The sequence below is a fragment of the Sinohyriopsis cumingii genome, chromosome 7, assembly GCF_028554795.1.
Source record: "Sinohyriopsis cumingii isolate HCF-2022 chromosome 7, ASM2855479v2, whole genome shotgun sequence".
In the NCBI taxonomy this organism is placed as follows: domain Eukaryota; kingdom Metazoa; phylum Mollusca; class Bivalvia; order Unionida; family Unionidae; genus Sinohyriopsis; species Sinohyriopsis cumingii.
Genome location: NC_142967.1, coordinates 49,464,235 through 49,482,702, shown reverse-complemented (window position 1 = coordinate 49,482,702; position 18,468 = coordinate 49,464,235). Strand labels below are relative to the sequence as shown.

Sequence of the window (18,468 nt, the reverse complement as noted above, 5' to 3'; positions counted from 1 at the left end):
GAGTCGTTTTTGTATTTAACTAATCCAGAAGCAAATTTAAAAACATTTTATTACCAAAACGTTACCGAAGAATGTGTTTTATCTGAAGAGGGCGACATATGTTGCATTAACATATTAAACCCAATCAGACTGAAACAAACTAAAGTATTTTGTCCATTCAGACCTCGACTGTAGCATACGAGGTAGGTCATTTTTCCCCATTGGTGAAAACTCGTGCATATCTATAAGGAGAACATGCATCTGAATGGCAGAACTTGTCGACACCACAGTGACTATTTCTAATCATATTTGGATTCAACGTCTTACATGATCTTATATGATCAAGGTGCTGAATGAGTTCAGTTATGAGTAAGATCAACGCATTTTTATAAGGTAATCTTACATCTCACTGGCTATATCGGCTGACCATGTTACAACTCTGGAGACAACACTTGGATCAGATTTTGTTCAGTGTTGTTAAAGAAGTTTATATCATCACGATCTTAGAGAGACTTTATAGTAAGTGACACATGAGGCAATCAATCATTTGATTATCTGACCTTCTTTCATATCTATCCAGGGTCAATATTTCTTTTCTGATTCTATAAAACTTGTTAACTAGGTTCGTATCTTCAATATCTCAAATGAGTTCAGTTATGAGTGAAATGTAAGGGTATTAATTAATGTATTTATCTTTCGAAATATTAGTATCAAATTATAGTATAATACGTAAAAATGACGTGGTGTAAATTTATGGGGATAGTTCATGGAGGATTGTGTTCTATGAATACTACATCAGCTTCTAAACTGCAATGGACAACTGTTTGGTTATGTGCGCCATGTTCAATGATTTTCCATACACATGTAACATTGAAGTTAATCTCATGTTGATTTCCCAAAATGGTCCAAACAAATAAACGGTAAATGAGAAATAAAATTTGGAACAAATTAAATCAAGACCGAGTGGATACAGTGGAAAGAAAAATGCAAACACTGTTGGTTTAATTTAGAGGCAATCAGGAGCGGATTTATATTCTCAAGACCTGAACTTAGAGCACCAAAGAACATAAAAACAACATACAAATTTGTGTATTCAAATATTTGAGAATGGTCGATTATTTAAAAAAAAATTAATATCTGATCTTCTTTAAAGTCCATTTTATTCGATCAGCGCTACTCTTAAATCTGCTATTCGGTAATTGAATTGTTTTCATCCTATTACTCCGAAGTTTATGAAGCTGATTCTTACTTTAAGTGTTTGTTATTTTTCTTCTGTCTATTTCTATTTGTCTGGCAGATGGCTGGTCGTTGTTTTCATCTAGAACCTCGGTGAGCTTCCATATGATGACAACCTATTTTTTATAATATATTATTTCTTTTTGCCCTTTGCTTTTTTTAATGAGAAGCGACTAATAATTTCAAAAACGTGTCGTATACAAGATTGGATTTTGTTAAAGTTAGTGCTAACAGCTCTGAGGCAGATGTGTAAAGCAATAATTTATATATTATTTTGTGTTTATGTAAAACAAAAATCCTGTTTAATTTACTACTAGGTCAGGGTCTGTTGAAACCGCATCCTGAACATTCCATGTTGGCATTGACAACTAATTTAATTATCACTCATACGCATGCTTCTACGGAAGAAAAACAATTACGCTCATTTTGTACAATAATGATTTTCAGTCAATCAGAAATTTCGTTCTTTTAAATACGGGTACTTCGCAAAGGTAATTTCCGTAGCTCATAAAATAATTAGCTGCCTGTAAACACGCATCCTGAACCCAATGGCACAAAGCCGGCAGAAAAATGGTTTATATTCTTTCAAAGAAAAATCGCAGTATTGAAGTATGTAGGATCTACTTATATTTGTTGTTGTTGTTTGGTGTATAACGCTATTTTACAGCGCAATAGAGATAGTTTAATTGGTGAAGGAAGAACCCGGTAAAACCCTTCGAAGAACCACTGACCCAAGGGAAGCTACTGGCAAGCTTTCTCACATACCACATTGGCCGAGCCCGAGCGCTTTAGACAATTCGGCCACTCGCCACAAACCCCGCCCCGTAAGATAGTCGTACGTGCAGATAAAAAAGCCATAATTAATTCATTCAATCTTATCATCAACAATCAATTTGAATTTGTTTCTGGTGCCCCTGTTGGGGTGTTACCCTAAGCATTTGCTTAGTGTGCTTGATGTTAATCCGGCACAGGATCCAGTGCATTGAAAAGGACTGTTATTTGCCATAAAAAATTCAATTTCTCCCTCAGTTTAGAAAAAGTTCAAGTCATCGTCTTACTGAGATTTAAATTTTGGTCCATGGGTTACGGTATCAATCGCCTTGCCTGCATGCACCAACCATATACCCCTATACCATGCACACATCCCATCCCAAATAAAAGATTGAATATAGTCACTGAATATAAGTATGATAAAATCTGAACGTCAACTTTACAATAATAAATATTTACAAAAATATATTTCGATTCGTCTCCATATAGTTTTTTGTCGTCTTATGACTCAGCGAATTCCAAAGTATCCCATGTTAATTTGTAGATCAGATATGTGTTATATGATGGCATACTTAAATGACCTTAACTTGAAATATTTCTCTTATGAACAGATCTGAATTTTTAACCTTAAGACTTCCTTGAATTTCGCACAGACTCGATAGTTTTTATTGGCTTAAATGTTATTATCGTCATATATCCCGTCGATCCTGGAAATGGTGTAGTTGTATTTTGTTCCAATTCAAGCATCTTGATGTCTTCACAATGCACAAAAACCGCACGAATCCAATATCGCTAATTTCATAAAGTATCTAAACCGTCTTTATATCGACCTAAGGTCAAACAAGCCTCTGTAAGGTCTTTGCATTTATGCGAAAAAGAAATTACTAATATTTGTTTTGCCCACAAATGTTTTTTGAATAAGCAAAGAAAATTTTACCAGAAGTAAATGCTGAATAAAACAAATATATGAAATTCTTAAAATCGCGCCATGTGATGCAGGGAGTTGTACTTTGCATCTGTATTAAAGAACCATTTAACTGCAGTCACTCGAGGTATTTTCTTTCGATGTTTAGAAAATTATATCTGTCCACACACACACACACACACACAAACAGAACTTAAAAAGATGTAACAGCGAAGCCTCCACAGTAAATACGAAATTCAAATTTCATTCAACGTGCCATTTGCTAGGAGACTTTAGAGAGTTTTAATATAATCCTTCGACAGATTCTGTTTTGTCGAAACAGATACTAGTTTATATTTGAATACTTTTAACGCTCAAACTCGCTATGAAAAATAGATTCGTGCATAAATGCCCTGCGGCATCTACGCCATGTTGTATAGGCAATTAAAACCAACGGATGACGCATAACAAACTTCAGGGAGCTGCTGCGATATGTAACCTGTGTCTAACGAGATGACTGTCACAGGGCGGTCCAAACCTCGTCGTATAAATTTGACTGTCGTCTGCTAAAGCATCAGAGAACAAAAATCGGCCCACTCGACATAGCGGGAGAGAAGACCGCAAACTGAACTCTTCATATTTCCTGTAGCAGTACATGTTTATTGACTGTAGTTTAAAGATCTGCCGTTAAAAGTTTTAGTGACATATTTAGCATTTTTCTCATCAGTGACGGACTGAATCAATTTATATAAATACATTTTGTTTTAAAGAAAGTTTAATAATGCTTGCATCCGTGAAAGTTGTGAGCCTGGTTTGCTTCTGTTCCGGTTTGATCCTGGTTTATGCAAGACCTGCGAGCCTAGGTGATCCATGTACCATTCCTGTGAGAAAGTGAGTATTCTCTATCGCACACACACACACACACACACACACACACACACACAAATCATGTTACCACACCGCTGAAACTATGTTTGCTCGGTATAAAACATGAGAACATATACTTTTGACTTGCACGCAAGCAAGCAGAATTTTCAAAGTCGCAACTCATTTTCTGATTTACTATAAATTTATTTCTAACAAGCTAACTTTATTCCATATGCGGATCGACACCTGTGGTGCGGTGAGGTGCGGTGCACCACTTATCTTGTATTGTTTGGACAATATAAATAAGATTCTGCATAAAACCGCACAGTGTCTTACTTTGAGTTAATGATTAATAATACAATTCGGTTAAAACACACATTTTGCTTCATAACATTTCCCGTGCTGTCGTGCATTCCTGTTTAAGAAGAAAACTTGGGCATTACCGCATACCTTTCTTTTTAATTGTTTGAGGGGTAGAAAAAAGACATTACCTGGAGACGGGCATCTTAGCATCTGAATTTAAATTGTGGCTTTCGGTGTTGTTTTTTCCCCTTGTTTTCTTTTCTCTGTGGCATGCTGTGGTGTAAGGGATAAATAGGAAACTTGAACTGTATTATTTTCAGCGTTTTACAGGCAAACATCAAGGCATTACTACACATTGTAATCGAGCAAACGCACTGATAAATTTAGGAGATTTTGAAAATACTGCTTACATTGTTCTTTTGCTTAATCAAAATTATGAATAACACCGACAGTTCCCATTTCATATTTTGCGTCGTGCAGCTGAAATTTAATCATAAAGTAGCAAGAACTGATTGAAATTTTTCTTGATCTGCTTTATTTCAGCGAGGGAAAAATATATGATGGAGCAACTTTCTGTTCCACAACATCATTGCACATACCAATTATAGCAAATTGTCAATTACATTTACAAAATATGTGTATAAAATTTAATCAAAGATATAAAATTCTCATTTTCGCTGGCGTAAAAGCGTTTCATATTACCAAACGTATCTCACAATTTCTGATCTCACTTCCCCAGTGGCGTTTCCATTTGCAATTTCTTGTTACCGGCGCAGTAGTTTTATCTGGCATTGAATTCTGAACTTTCGCTTGCTCTTTTACAACTTTTCCAGAGATTGGAACAAATTTGTGGCAAGTCAAAATAGTCCTTGTGGAAAATCATGATTTTAATAACAAAAAAGACATAGCTTCACAATGAATCACCGGACGTTTCAAAAGAACTCAGTAGAGGAGGCCATTCAGACAACAATGGTTTCGGAAGAAATAACTTTGTTTGTAGTACGCTGATCACAATAAGATAAGGCCTGTGCACGAGTAGATAATATCGTGAAGGACCTACTTCCGGGCGCTTTAAAGATCACTTCTTTCCCCTTGTTTCGGAACAGCTACCTTTTATAAGGGGTTCACGATTTCCGATTAAACCAAGTTGACATATTGGCAGAATTTATTGATAAAAACACTTCATGTAGTGAACAACCTTTCGTTTTTATTGTACGCTTTATTTGCCGTGCAGATTAACTTCATTCTAACCGTAAATTTGCTCATTACTATTTGCAGTAGATTCATTTTGCTAAAACTTTGAAAACTTTTGCGCGAATAGAGAGTGGAACGCATTCTTTATTAAGTCTAATGGAATGGAGAAATTTTGTCGTCAAGGCCGAATTTCGTTAAGCGCGGGATAAATAAATTCCTTTGAGACGTTTGTGAAACAGGAAAGTCTTGAATACCGTGTTCGTTATAAACAAATTTTACTGCATTATGCAAATGGAGATTTCTTTTCTCCTTGAAAAAGTCTTTATGACAGAAAACGTTTATGTATGTTGAGGAACTTTCATTAGATCTGGACAACAGATGTCGATACTATAATGATTTATATTGTACATATTATATTGTATAACCCATTTAAGTGGCCAGTTGACCTGAAGAGTCCTTGACCGACTCTTGTGTGGGGAACAACATGTTAGTGAAGACAATGAACCGCTTACATTGGGAGAAGAGAAAATTAATGTTATAGCATGAAATGTTTCCCATTATAATGTCAATAAAATAGGCCTGACTACTACTTTAGACGTTCGCCAAGGTCTTTCTCCTTTTTTTGGTTTACGATGAAAGAGCTAATTTACAGTTATTAGCGTTGTTTAACATACACCTTTGCCTTTGAGCTTTTCCTTTCCTCGAGGCGTAGGCCAGGAAATATACAAATAATCCACCTATAAAAAAGGCAATTAAATATACTAGCTATTTTGCGTTGCATAGCTTAGAAAACTGCTCATTGAGTCAGCAGTTTTCAGAAAAATATTGTTTTCTTCGTGGTAAATTTTGAAAATGTTAATTACAAAAAATATAATGTTCATTGCCTTCAATACTATGTCAGTCTTTAAACATTATTTATATAGTCACACTAGGCATGGGTTCTGAGGCACTAGAGATTCCAGATATAAGTGATAAGCATACTTTTTTTTTATCTGGGCGAAAATATAAACAATTCATGAAGAATGGTGAGCATGATCATTTTTGTGGTGGAAAAGTGGAAAAATATCAATATTATTAAAATAAAAATAGGCTATAATTGTATGCCTTCAAACACGTTAAGTAAACAGCGAAATTCACTTATAATTATATTACTTCGTGTATTTATTAAGCTGACGCTACAGTTTTTTTCCATTTCTCTTTAATAAACGAAAAATAAATCTTTTGTTATAGGGTTCATCTTAAAATGGAAAGGCGTATACCTTTAATATTGTAACGGAGCAGTCACAGTACTTGTTCTGTACATTTGAAAATAAACATTGATGTTGCTTAATTTAGTCAAATAATATTTATGACAAATATTTGCTTCTGCAGTGTCAAGGATCCACAATCGATTATGGTTGCCTTTGAAACTGGAAGACCCAATGTTGTACATTTATACACATGTCCCTGTCACCATCAAACGTTTGTATACATCTGCTGTTATCATCTTGAACGTTTCTGACAGCAGCTAAACAAAATTAATTCAAAAGTCATACATTCCCCGGTATAACGTTCAGTAATTAATTCTGCCTGTGTTAATTCTACCTGTGTTAATTCTGCATGTGCAATTATGGCACTAATTAAATAACAGGTTATTCATCATTGTCAAACTCACGTCTGTAAGAGTGGCTAAACAAGATATTTATAAAGGTGCTAAAGGTTGTGTCAAAACAAGAAAATGCATCTTGTCAAACACATTTCTAAAGATAATTTTGCCGTGTCTCTAGATTTTCGCGGTATAGATTTTGACGCGTTGGCTTCTACATAATATTTATCACCAGGACAAACCACATACAATTGACATATCTTTATACCGTGTCATATTAGAGGGTTAAAGTATCTTTACAATGCAAATATAAATGTAGACTCAAGTAAAAAAAGTATTATGTTGACAAGATTTTATTGTTTTATCCTTGACTCGACGTTCAGTGACGTCATTAATCACTTTAGAAAAGATAAAGCGTAAAGGAAATATAGAGTTATACAAATATTTATGTAATATTATTCATCGAGTTATCGCTACCAACAATGAAGTATTTTTGTTAGTGGAAAGGCATTTAACTCTCATTAGTACTATAGGGGTCCTTGTCCCTTTTGTTTAATATGTTATAACATATTATGCAGTTATACATACATACATACATATATACATACATACATACATACATACACATACACACAGACGTACGTACGTGTGTGTGTATGTTTGTTTCCGGGTAATATCCAACATTATTTTTGATGTTTTCAGAGTAATATCAAGCATAACTTTGTGCTTCCGGAATATTAATCCACAAAGCTTTGTGCGTTCCGGGCAATATCCAACATAGCTTTGTGTTTCCGGGCAATATCCAACATAGCTTTGTGTTTCTGGGGTATTATCCAGCATAGCTTTGTGTTTCTGGGGTAATATCCAACATCGCTTTGTGCTTCCGAAGCAAGGTCAAACATAGGTTTGCTTCCAGGACCGATATCAAATACAGCTTTGTGCTGCTCAGAAACGCTCCTTGTACTAACTGGAGAGTCTCTCTCAGAGTCTTTAAAACTTGTACCTGCTAGTACCGTTTGTTCTTTGACTAATCGAAGGCCTGCCTGACCATATAGGTGAACTAGACAGTCGCCAAAGGCGCAAGGCACTGAGGGACGCCAAGGGAGACGATGCAAAAGTCATATTTCGCCTAGGTCGGCAAAAGTACCTTCTCCGGTCCTGTACTAGTCTGAAATTGAGAAGAAAAAAAATATCAGTAATGTTTTTAACGAAAACCGTAAAAATAAGAGAATCGAGATGGTCAATTATTAATATCCGGTACAATAGTTTACGAAAGGAAACTGAGGAATGACAAATATAATACACATATTTGCGCTTTGAATGGAGTTAACGATATGCTCCTGGTAATTGTGTATTGACCAAGTGGATGAACTCCTCACATCCCTGCAATTGTGCCCTCTACATAATATAGTTCCACAATTTTTCTTGTTGTTCACAATCACATATACAAATTGATAAGTTGATTGTTTTCTGTTTGAGTTTCTAGTTTGATTCACATTTATTAAATCAATGTAAGATACACTCATGATTTAAACGTGAAATATGATTTATATGAAGAAAGTAGTGCACTACAAAAACTGTCAGCCTATTGTGCAGTGAACCTGAACTGTCAGGCATTCACGTACTGGCGTATGGAAATTAGCTTGGAATAGAAACTATGCGAACCGACAAACCAACAAGAAGTAATTAAAAGATTTTAATATATTGACAGTTAATCTAAGTCAGTATTCTGCTTTAATGAACATTTCGAAAGACTCTAAATTCTATAAAATTGAAGAAATCTCTCTCTCTCACAGTGGCGTCACTAGGGTTGGTGTCACCCAGTGCATTTACTCATGGTGTCATCCCCATGGACCTTCTTCCTGCACAAAAATTCAAAAAGGTTATAGAAAGTCATTTTGGTGTCACCCCCTCTGATGGCGGCACCCGGTGCGGTACACACAGAACCTCCTAGTGATTCCACTGCACACACACACACTCTCTCTCTCTCTCTCTCTTCTTTGGACGGTTTGACTAAACTTTACCATCATTCATAGGTCTAGAGGCATCGTCGTATGACACAAGAGAAAATCCTCAACGTTCGCATTTTCATGAATTTCCGCCAGAGAGAGAGAGAGAGAGAGAGAGGGAGAGAGCATTTGGATATTTTTATATTTAAAAATTTACAATCGAATTTTAGATCATTATAATAGGTTTAAGAATCAACAACAACAAAGCATTCAATACGCTACAGTATTTGTGCCTCGTAACCGACAAATTTAACATAGTGCTGACGGGCGATTGGAACTACAGTATATATCATTGATACTATGACCACTGTAGATAGATCGCAAGGAAAGCGTATGAGGCGCCGTAGCGGACAAAAGCTGGTCCAGTCAGAAAGTTGCAGTTGAAATTTCGATGTCGTATGTCGAGAAATCCAATATCACGTGTCGGATCAAACTGCATGTCCTTAAAGTTCCATTTTCTTGATCGAGATTTTAAAGTTTATATGTTGAATTATACGGTGGTGGTTTAAAGTTTTATTTCCTATGTCGACGATTTACATTGTATATTTTGAATTACATTGCGGTGTTCGAAATTCCAATATCATATGTCGAGAATTCCTAATTCACACGTTGTATGCAACTGTTTGTGATGAAAGTTCCATTTCATATGGCGAGTATTTAGATTTCGTCTGTTGAATTTCACAGCAACGAGAAGCAGCATACTTGTTTAAAAATAACGCGGTCCGTTCACTACAGCGACCTCTAGCGAAGACATTAATAGTAATTCTCGACCTGTGAATGGTAACTTTCAAACTGTAAATGCATGAAATGTAATGGCGCCTCGTAATTGAATACACGAATTATGTATCTTAATGCTCGATACTATTTTGAATTGTTAAAGTGGACATTGTATAATGTTATTTTTAACACCAACACACCAATTCACCATATAAAAATAACAATTCTGACAAGCACAGTAAAATGTCCAATCACCGCTGTGTAATTCAACAGACACAATCGAAAAACTTAACATACGAAATGGAACTTTCAGTACAATGAATGTGAATGAACATGTTAAATTGAAATTCTCGACGTATGAAATTAAAATTTCAACAACCGCCGTGTAGTCAGAAGATACAATCTAAAAACTCGACATTGGACATCGAATTTTCAACAATCGCCGTGTAATTGAACGGATGAGACCTAAATACTCAAATGGAATTTTCAACATAAACTCTTGGAACCAATACATAAATTAGGAATTATCGACGTATGACATTGAAATTTCAACCACCGCCGTGTAATTCAAGCGACACAATCTAAAACCTCGACATAGAAAATATAACTTTCAACCACTACTGTTTAATTCAACATATACAATCTAAAATCTCGACCTAGAAAATGAAACTTTAAGGACAAGCAGTTTTGATGCAACACGTGAAATTGGAATGATGCACATATGAAATTAAAATTTCAAGGGCAACGTTCTGATTGGTCCAGCATTTGTCCGCTACGGCGCCTCATAAAAGCGTAAACATACCGTTACGACGAACCATATTACTGTAGGTTACTTGGTACAAGTTCAGTTTTAATGTTTTGGTCCAGCGCCATGATTTTCTCTCTCACTCAGATATTTGTTTTTTTGTCCCTTACGCACGATGGGGGAGAGGGGTATGAAAAGAAAGGTTTCCGACGAAATTGTGTACCATTTTTTTTTCATTTAGAAAACAGGGACTATTAATACTTTTGATCGTTATTTTCATATGTCATTTATGATTAATGAATGAGTAGAATTTCATCGTTGATCTATAGGCCTGTAGTTAAAAGAATGTTTATATATTCGTATTGCGCCATGGGCGGATCACAATTTGATATACCAAAAGTACTGGCATATCAATTAGCTTTATACCAACACTTTAAATGCCATGTTGTTTTTAATGTATGTGATATATATATATATATATATATATATATATATATATATATATATATATATATATATATATATATTTGTTCCCATTTTACTTAACTCCAAGTGTGTATAAGGTCGATATGATCAGAGTATATCGGGGCGAAACTAAGGTCGTTTTGGATTTTGAAACAGGATTTGATTATATCTAATTAGCACAAGTGTTTGCACTCTCACAAACCTTAACTTGCAAATTATTTTCATTTGCAAAAAAAATTAAATCATATTCTAATATCAGAACTGAAACTTCTTCAGTCAATGTATCCACTGAGTCTAACTATATATTTTTTTTATTTAACTTTGCTTGTGTAACATATTTCTTCCTTGGCGAGGCTGGTGCTTATTAACGCGTTCTCGTTCATTCTTTTCAGACCATTTTATCAGGAAAACGTAGAATTTTATGCAAATCCAAGTTGTGTAAACGGAAGCACATGGTGGAGTTATCCTGCTGGTAGTATCATAGTTAACTTCACACCAGACGGCGGTAAGAACTTCCTGCTCTGCCTTGATCTGGATGAAATTTCGAACGACATTACGTACAGTGACGCCACAGAAGGAATTGACAATCTGCGAGAAATCCCCTTTCCCTCATCAGGTATAATCGACTATTAAGAATTTTTATCCACCTTTTTAGCTCTTCTAGTGCTGAACTGTTTGACTATCTACTTCTTTTCTAAAAGTACATGGAAAGCGTAAATTTTCAACAATGAACTTCTTTTGATAAATACATTCATAGTACACTAATGAACTGTGGAGTCTAACAGAACCAATCACTAAAGGAAAGGTGACTTACAGGACACGCCAAGATTCTGAACGCGTTAACTATTTGATACATCTTATGCATGTCAAGCGAGAATGATGCAAGAATTCAGAGGAATATAAGAACAGAATAGACATGACAGCTTAATGAAATGCAGACTGCTGACGAATAAAAACATAGGTCTTTTTCTCTTAAATATGTACCCGACAAAACATGTCAAACTTTTTCACTTTGCAAATAAACATTCACATAAACCTTCTAGTAATCTGTATATTAATGATCGATCGATGTTTTGATTGATTGATTGATGCATAGCTTTTATTGGTTGATTTATTCCAGGAAATCTTGTGTGCATACCAGACTTGAATGGATCAGTGAAGATACAGATGAAAGGGCCATATTTCCCCTATATTTATATGTCCATTACCAACTATAGGATTCTCCGAGACTGGACACCTCAGTAGAGATCATCACAGGATCAAAAGATCGCTAGCTGAAAATTTCAGTCAGGAGTGAGGTTTATCTCTTCAAACAGAGGACTAACGTGTTCATCAGACAGTGCACAATAATTACGCACTAATCTTCTGCACTTATTAATTACTGGACAATGATGTTAGTACATCTTTTTCTCCATCCTGATGTTTACTGCTATAAAATGTATTAAATCTCAAGCCACAGTTTGATCAGGCATTGAGAAGGAAAGCATGAACCACTCAATGTGCTTATCGTCGATTATGGGCCAACATGTTCTAACGTCAAAAGGAATGGGCATTTATTTATCTTTAAACGTTTGTTTCATTAAAGGCGTGGTTAGCCGAGGACTAGGATTCTCTGCTTTCTGTTTAGCTCTTACAGCTGGTCTGTGGGCGCCGGGATTTTATGGGGCATTTCTTTTATAAATAGACTCTACATTAAATATCAATATAATTGTACATGACTATATGGTATCGTAATCAAAAAGCTGTACCATCATCTCATTCTTATTATTTTATTACGCGGTTTATGTCATGGGGGATTTGTAGTGACGTCGTACATGTGTTTGTGAGGTATAGGAAATGGGGTAAAATAGCTGGTACGTATTGTAAGTAGATTGGTGTCGTTTTTTATTACCAGACATCACTGCATAAGACTGGTTCCAAGTTTTAGCTGTACAATATAGCAGTTACAGCTGTTAATGCTGAGAAAAGTAAAACCAAACTATTTTATTCAAGTATGGTTCTGGAGTTTAACGTCATTTAATAGTTTGTTGTATAGCAAGATAGAAAAGGTAGAGGCATGACACATTATTGTTTGTAGTTTATGATTTTAATTTTGAATGATACGTCCCTGTATAAACAAAGAGTTTTTATTGTTGCTAAAAATCTATTACGTTCCAAAAATGTACACAGCAAAAGTATGACAAGGAAATCCTTCACTTCATAAGTTGTCTGTTAGCTATGCGTAGTAAATTCTGTTATTTCTTGAGCTAATAATTGTTTGTTACATATGCTTATTTGTTTGAATAAGGTTGTTTCTGATATCTTAGGTAAATGATCTCAAGAAAGAGACACAATGCAAGAATTTTCACAAATTACCTTTCCTAAGAGTGTCTATTATGTTATTTTTTTTATTAATTACAAAGTGAAACATATAATTAAGCTACGTCAAAATTACGCGATGTAGAAAAAATAACTAGAACTGATTTTATGATAATATCTATTTCTATCTTGAGGTTCAGCCTGAGATTCGGTATGAATCAATCAAAGTTTTCGGCCAACAACTAAATTACCTAGGTATTAGCTGATCCATAAGTATAGTCCTAAGAAGTGGGTCAAATCTTGAAGTTAATTATAGATTTCAAACATTTGATTGGTCAGTTTTAGGTAAGGATCATTTTCAGCCAGTCAAAATATTGGAATCTCTCCAGTGTCAAATTCGTCTTAATTATGAGGCTAAAAGCTGATCTACGTAATAACGATTATGATTTCTAGGCTGTCTACTGTTTTTGTTAAATCTGTCAAAAATAATCATCAATTTGAGATGATGGACTATCCTAATTAGAGCACTTCTTACAATATAGGAATCTTATATCAACTATTGCGAAGTGTAAAGAGTGAAAATGATTTCCTAAATTATATTGTTAGACTTTTCCTATTCTCAACGAAACAGATGAATAATTCCTCTGATTTTAGGAAAACCTTAAGTTTCCCCCAGGGATAGATCAAGAGTTCTATAAAGCTATGATACATATGTGGCTATATCTTAAGGTGTCATGCTTGGTAAATGTTTAGCGAAATGGTATCAGTTTACATTCCAAGCTATGCCTATATTTCAACAGATCTACATGAGAGGAAGTCTTTTAACATTTTCAGTGAAGCTTGCACCTTCACCTTGCACTGTTATCTGATATATACCAACTTAGTCATGTGTAACAATCTTTCAACGTGCTTGCGGATGTAAGATCGGTATGTGTGATGTCTTTATTTTGTATGCACACATTATTTTTGTACAAATCTAAATAAAAACATGAATACGATTCCATCTATTTTTTTCTTGTTTGTACATATATTTACATCAGGTTTCTTAGGCGTTTTACAACCTCCGATTGATACGGAAAAATGAGAATTACCGCAGGGTTCATAATAAAGTCACAGAACATTAATTGATTGGCTAGAAATGTATTGCATGACTAAGTTTCATCGTAGAAAAAAAGCATTCATTTTAACATGATTGAATGACAAATACCTCGTACTCACATTTTTAGGCAGAAAAATATGTATAGAAAGCAAGAAATATAAATCAGAATTATGAAGGTATATGTAATGAAATGAAATTAGAGGTGGACATTGTGTTCTTTAAATGTACACATGTTCTCTTTGACATGTGTACAGTTGTTGTTGTTGCTGGGTTTAACGCCAAATTTCAGCACATGATAGGCTATGCATGGCGGCCAGTATAAATGGTGGAGGAAGAACCCGGGAAAACCCCGGGAAGAACCACCGACGCACGAGAAGCTACTGGCGAGCTTTCTCACATACCCACGTTAGCCGAATTCTAGACTAGAACCCATGCAGACAGAGGTGAGATGGCAGTGATCCGTAACGGAGAGCACTTTAGACCACTCGGCCACTCGGGGCCCCGACATGTGTGCAGTATATGGTCGATATTTATAACGAAATAATTTATTTCATCTAAGATATATTAGTGAACGGGTTCATTAGGGAATAATTAAAAGTCAAACATTATTCTGTCACAACATTGATGCACACCAACTTATTCTTAACATGAAGTCATTTATAACAACACGTGCATAAATAAACACAGCAACGACAACAGCAACCACTCTCTCTAACTAACACGAACACTACCTCCTTCAAGAAGTCTGTTCGGTGATACTAATCATTTTGATGCTGCTAATCAACGACGAATGATTGTTAAAATATTGTAACCCGAAACAGCTTATTGATGAATTATTTGCAAACGTATTTCTGACTATATGACAGCAGAGCTGATTATTATTTCTTTATTGCTTTTAAAGGAATACAACCACTACCAGTGTTGTTAGAAATCAGACTTGTGGCTTTCTATATGATTTTAGTTGTAACGTATGTTGCACTGTGTGATGAGCTGAGTCAAGTTTTAAAATTTCATAAAAATAGTTTCACTTGTCGGAATACAAGTCGTCGAAATCATACTATTTTGATTTAAAACATACTATCGGAAGTTCTTCAATCACGAATTAGCTTTAAAACTATTTCTGCGCACCAGCATGGTGACCGGCTACTGGCAACTGGGCCACTGGACATTTAGCGTAGAGGTGTGGTAGCCAGATTCTGTATATGTATTTCTTGTTCAGACATCGTAGAACTTATATATTATGGCGAGCTCGACGTTTATGTGCGATGTAACACGAACTGGTTACCTCTTGCAGTTGACACATCCAATATGGCCTGGCTTAACATCACTGTTTTTATAGCTAACGAGTAAATTTAACGACTCGATATCAGTATAGGCACTGAATAACTTAGGACACTCAGTCAAGTAACTTTTAAGAAGGTTGGTTCTGATAAGAGAAAAAAAAACAAAACAACAATAATATAATTTTCCCAGAAACACTGAATATTTTGCCGTCTGGGCTAAATTAATGTGCAAAGAAATGTATTTTTGTTGTCGGTCTAATTGACTCTCCACAGTGTTAGTAGTATATATAGCACTGACAGCAAAAGCTCTTTGCTCCTAATTTCTAGTTGATGGGCTTCTGTTTGCCTTCAGTGTGTTTGGCGTGGCGGTGCAAACTTCGGCGACAAAAATATATATATCAAGTTCTTGTGGATCTAAATCCAAAATTTGAGGAAAAGCTAAAGTTTATTTAGAAAATGATGTAGCCCAGCATGTTCTTTGGTAAATAAAAACACGATATTTAATTACTGTGCAATTATGAAGAGTAATACGTTCATTACATTAACTGATGCAGCAGTCAATAAAACAAATCCGGTGTTTCATACTATCTTTTTGGATTTTGCAAAACACGTATATGAACGTAAATTTAAATTTAAGATAACGCAAGAGGCACAATGCCATGATAACAAATGAAAATGGGCTAACATAAAAGTGTCGTTTTCATTGGAACGTCATGCATAATTGCACCACAGTCAAATCTCTAGGCTTGCGTGAGTGTTCAATTTATATGATCACCATGCATAAATGCACCACAGCCGAATCTCTAGCCTTGCATGAGTGTTAAATTTATTAGAGTCATGCATAATTGTACTAAGTCGAGTCTCTCTCTATAGGCTTGAGTGAGTGTTCAATTTATTGGAGCACCCTGCCTGAACGCACCACAGCCGAATCTCCAGGAATGCGTGTGTTCAATTAATTGGAGCGGCATGCATACATGCGCCACATTTATGAGCATTTAAGCAGCATTTGAAACACGCAATTATCTTGATTTCCTTTAATGGTTCAGATTACAAATTGGTGTATAAAATAACCTTCAGTAAAGTGACAATATAATTAACTGTAACCTTTACTGATTGACAACATATGTGTAGGAGTAATAACATGTTCCCTAGCTATCATGGGCTTACTACGAAAACTAAGAGATTAATATCAACCACTGTTTCAGTCAATCTACGGCCCCACCTATTTGGTATGTCCGCAGTGGTTATACATTTGGGACATTGATAGTGTACTTAATGATCTGCCTGTAAAACGCTTTGTACTGTTTGATCTGCTTATAAAACGCTTTGTATTGTTTGATCTGATTGTAAAACGCTTTGTATTGTTTGAACTGATTATAAAACACTTTGTTTTGTTTGATCTGATTGTAAAACGCTTTGTATTGTTTGAACTGATTGTAAAACGATTTGTATTGTTTGATCTGCAAGTAAAACGCTTTGTATGGTTTGATCTGCTTGTAAAACGCTTTGTATTGTAACATTGTTCGTCATATTTTAAACACGTTCGAATCTTCATGGGTGTATCTATATGTTTTATTCGCTTTAAACGTGCGCAGTTGACATATACTTTAAAACCTACGACATTATCTGTCATCGTTAACAAAATATATTACACGACTTTGTCCTAGAAATGAATAATAAAGTTTGGCTTAAAGATAATTTGAGAAGACTCTAAAAAAATAGCTTTTACCTGGAAATAGGGTGTAGTTCTAATGAAGATGGTCGTGTTTACAATGAATAAATCTAAAGAATTCATGCGTTTAAAAAGTTACATGAAACATATCTGTGAAAGTTATATCTAATTGAGCCTTGTGGACAATTCCAAACATGTACGAACATAAATTAGACATGCTTAAATTGAGACTGTGGAATATCCTATCTATGAGACTTCCGATAGTATGGGATTTTCTGAGAGAGAGAGAGAGAGAGAGAGAGAGAGAGAGAGAGAGAGAGAGTAGCGTGAAGACAAGCAAAGTAGTCAACTTAGAGTAGGGAGAAGACTAGTGAAGTAAGCACAGACAGAGTAGTGTGAAGGCAAGCGAAATTGTCAGTACTGTGAAGATTAAAGAAGTAGTCACACAGAGAGAGAGAGAGAGAAAGAGTAAAGACAAACAAAGTAGGTAAGGTAGAGTAGTGTAAAGATTAGAGAAGTAGTCAGAGAGAATATTGCGAAGACAAGCGAAATAGTCAGGGTAGAGTACTGTTAAGATCAGAGAAGTAGTGAGAGAGAGAGAGAGAGAGAGAGAGAGAGTAACGTGAAGACATGCGAAGTATGCAGGTTAGAGTAGTGTGAAGATTAGAGAAATACGATGGCAAGTGAAGTAGTCAGGGCAGATTAGTAAGAACACTAAAGCGATGCAACAATACCTTTTTTCAGATATCTAGAGAATGTGCATGTGTTTTTTCAGACGTGATACATACCAAATATTTAGATCACTTTTCACGGCAATCTTTTAAATCTGCTTACAAACATTAGACTAGTATATCACGGCAATACTTTTGCATGAATATACCATTTTGGAACAATCCAAATTAAAGCTGTGTAAACCTCTTTGTTTCCATTTTTCAAGGTAAGTACTTGTCAATAACAATTAGAAGATTACAATGTGTTTTCATCTTCACCTATATCATACGGACTTCATCCAGTCTTCAGTGTTATAATAAATCTAGCCCCCAGTGACCGGAATATCTCCAGTGGTTATTCATTGGATAGGTTGGTATATTTTGATTATGAAACAATCCTTGAAGCATCTTGTATTTTAATAATGATAGTCACGTTTTAAACACGTTCCTATCTTGGTGACTGCATACGCGGTTGAAGAACACTTTCAATACCACGACAATATCTCTTAGTTGTTGCTAAATATCCTTGGATGCTAAATATAGATGTAATCAAAATAATTTTCCCTGGAGAGAGAATTGTTCAATGAAGATGACAAAGTCTATTATTATGATAGCTAAAAATTCATCCAGC

General features: G+C 35.2%; 1 protein-coding gene across 1 annotated transcript; it reads left to right on the top strand.

The window, feature by feature from the left end:
- Positions 1-3,428: 3,428 nt before the first annotated feature.
- LOC149795184 (uncharacterized) lies at positions 3,429-14,071 on the top strand. The gene is made up of 3 exons (XM_089964916.1): positions 3,429-3,781; positions 11,168-11,391; positions 11,896-14,071. The coding sequence occupies exons 1-3, from the start codon at positions 3,672-3,674 to the stop codon at positions 12,018-12,020; spliced, it is 459 nt and encodes a 152-aa protein (XP_089821042.1). The 5' UTR covers positions 3,429-3,671; the 3' UTR covers positions 12,021-14,071.
- Positions 14,072-18,468: the final 4,397 nt, after the last annotated feature.

Excerpts from the sequence above, each read along its gene's own strand:
- LOC149795184 (XM_089964916.1), top strand. The coding sequence starts at position 3,672 with ATGCTTGCATCCGTGAAAGTTGTGAGCCTGGTTTGCTTCTGTTCCGGT. Across the intron at positions 3,782-11,167 it reads TGTACCATTCCTGTGAGAAA|ACCATTTTATCAGGAAAACG; the intron begins GTGAGTATTCTC and ends CATTCTTTTCAG. Across the intron at positions 11,392-11,895 it reads AATCCCCTTTCCCTCATCAG|GAAATCTTGTGTGCATACCA; the intron begins GTATAATCGACT and ends GATTTATTCCAG.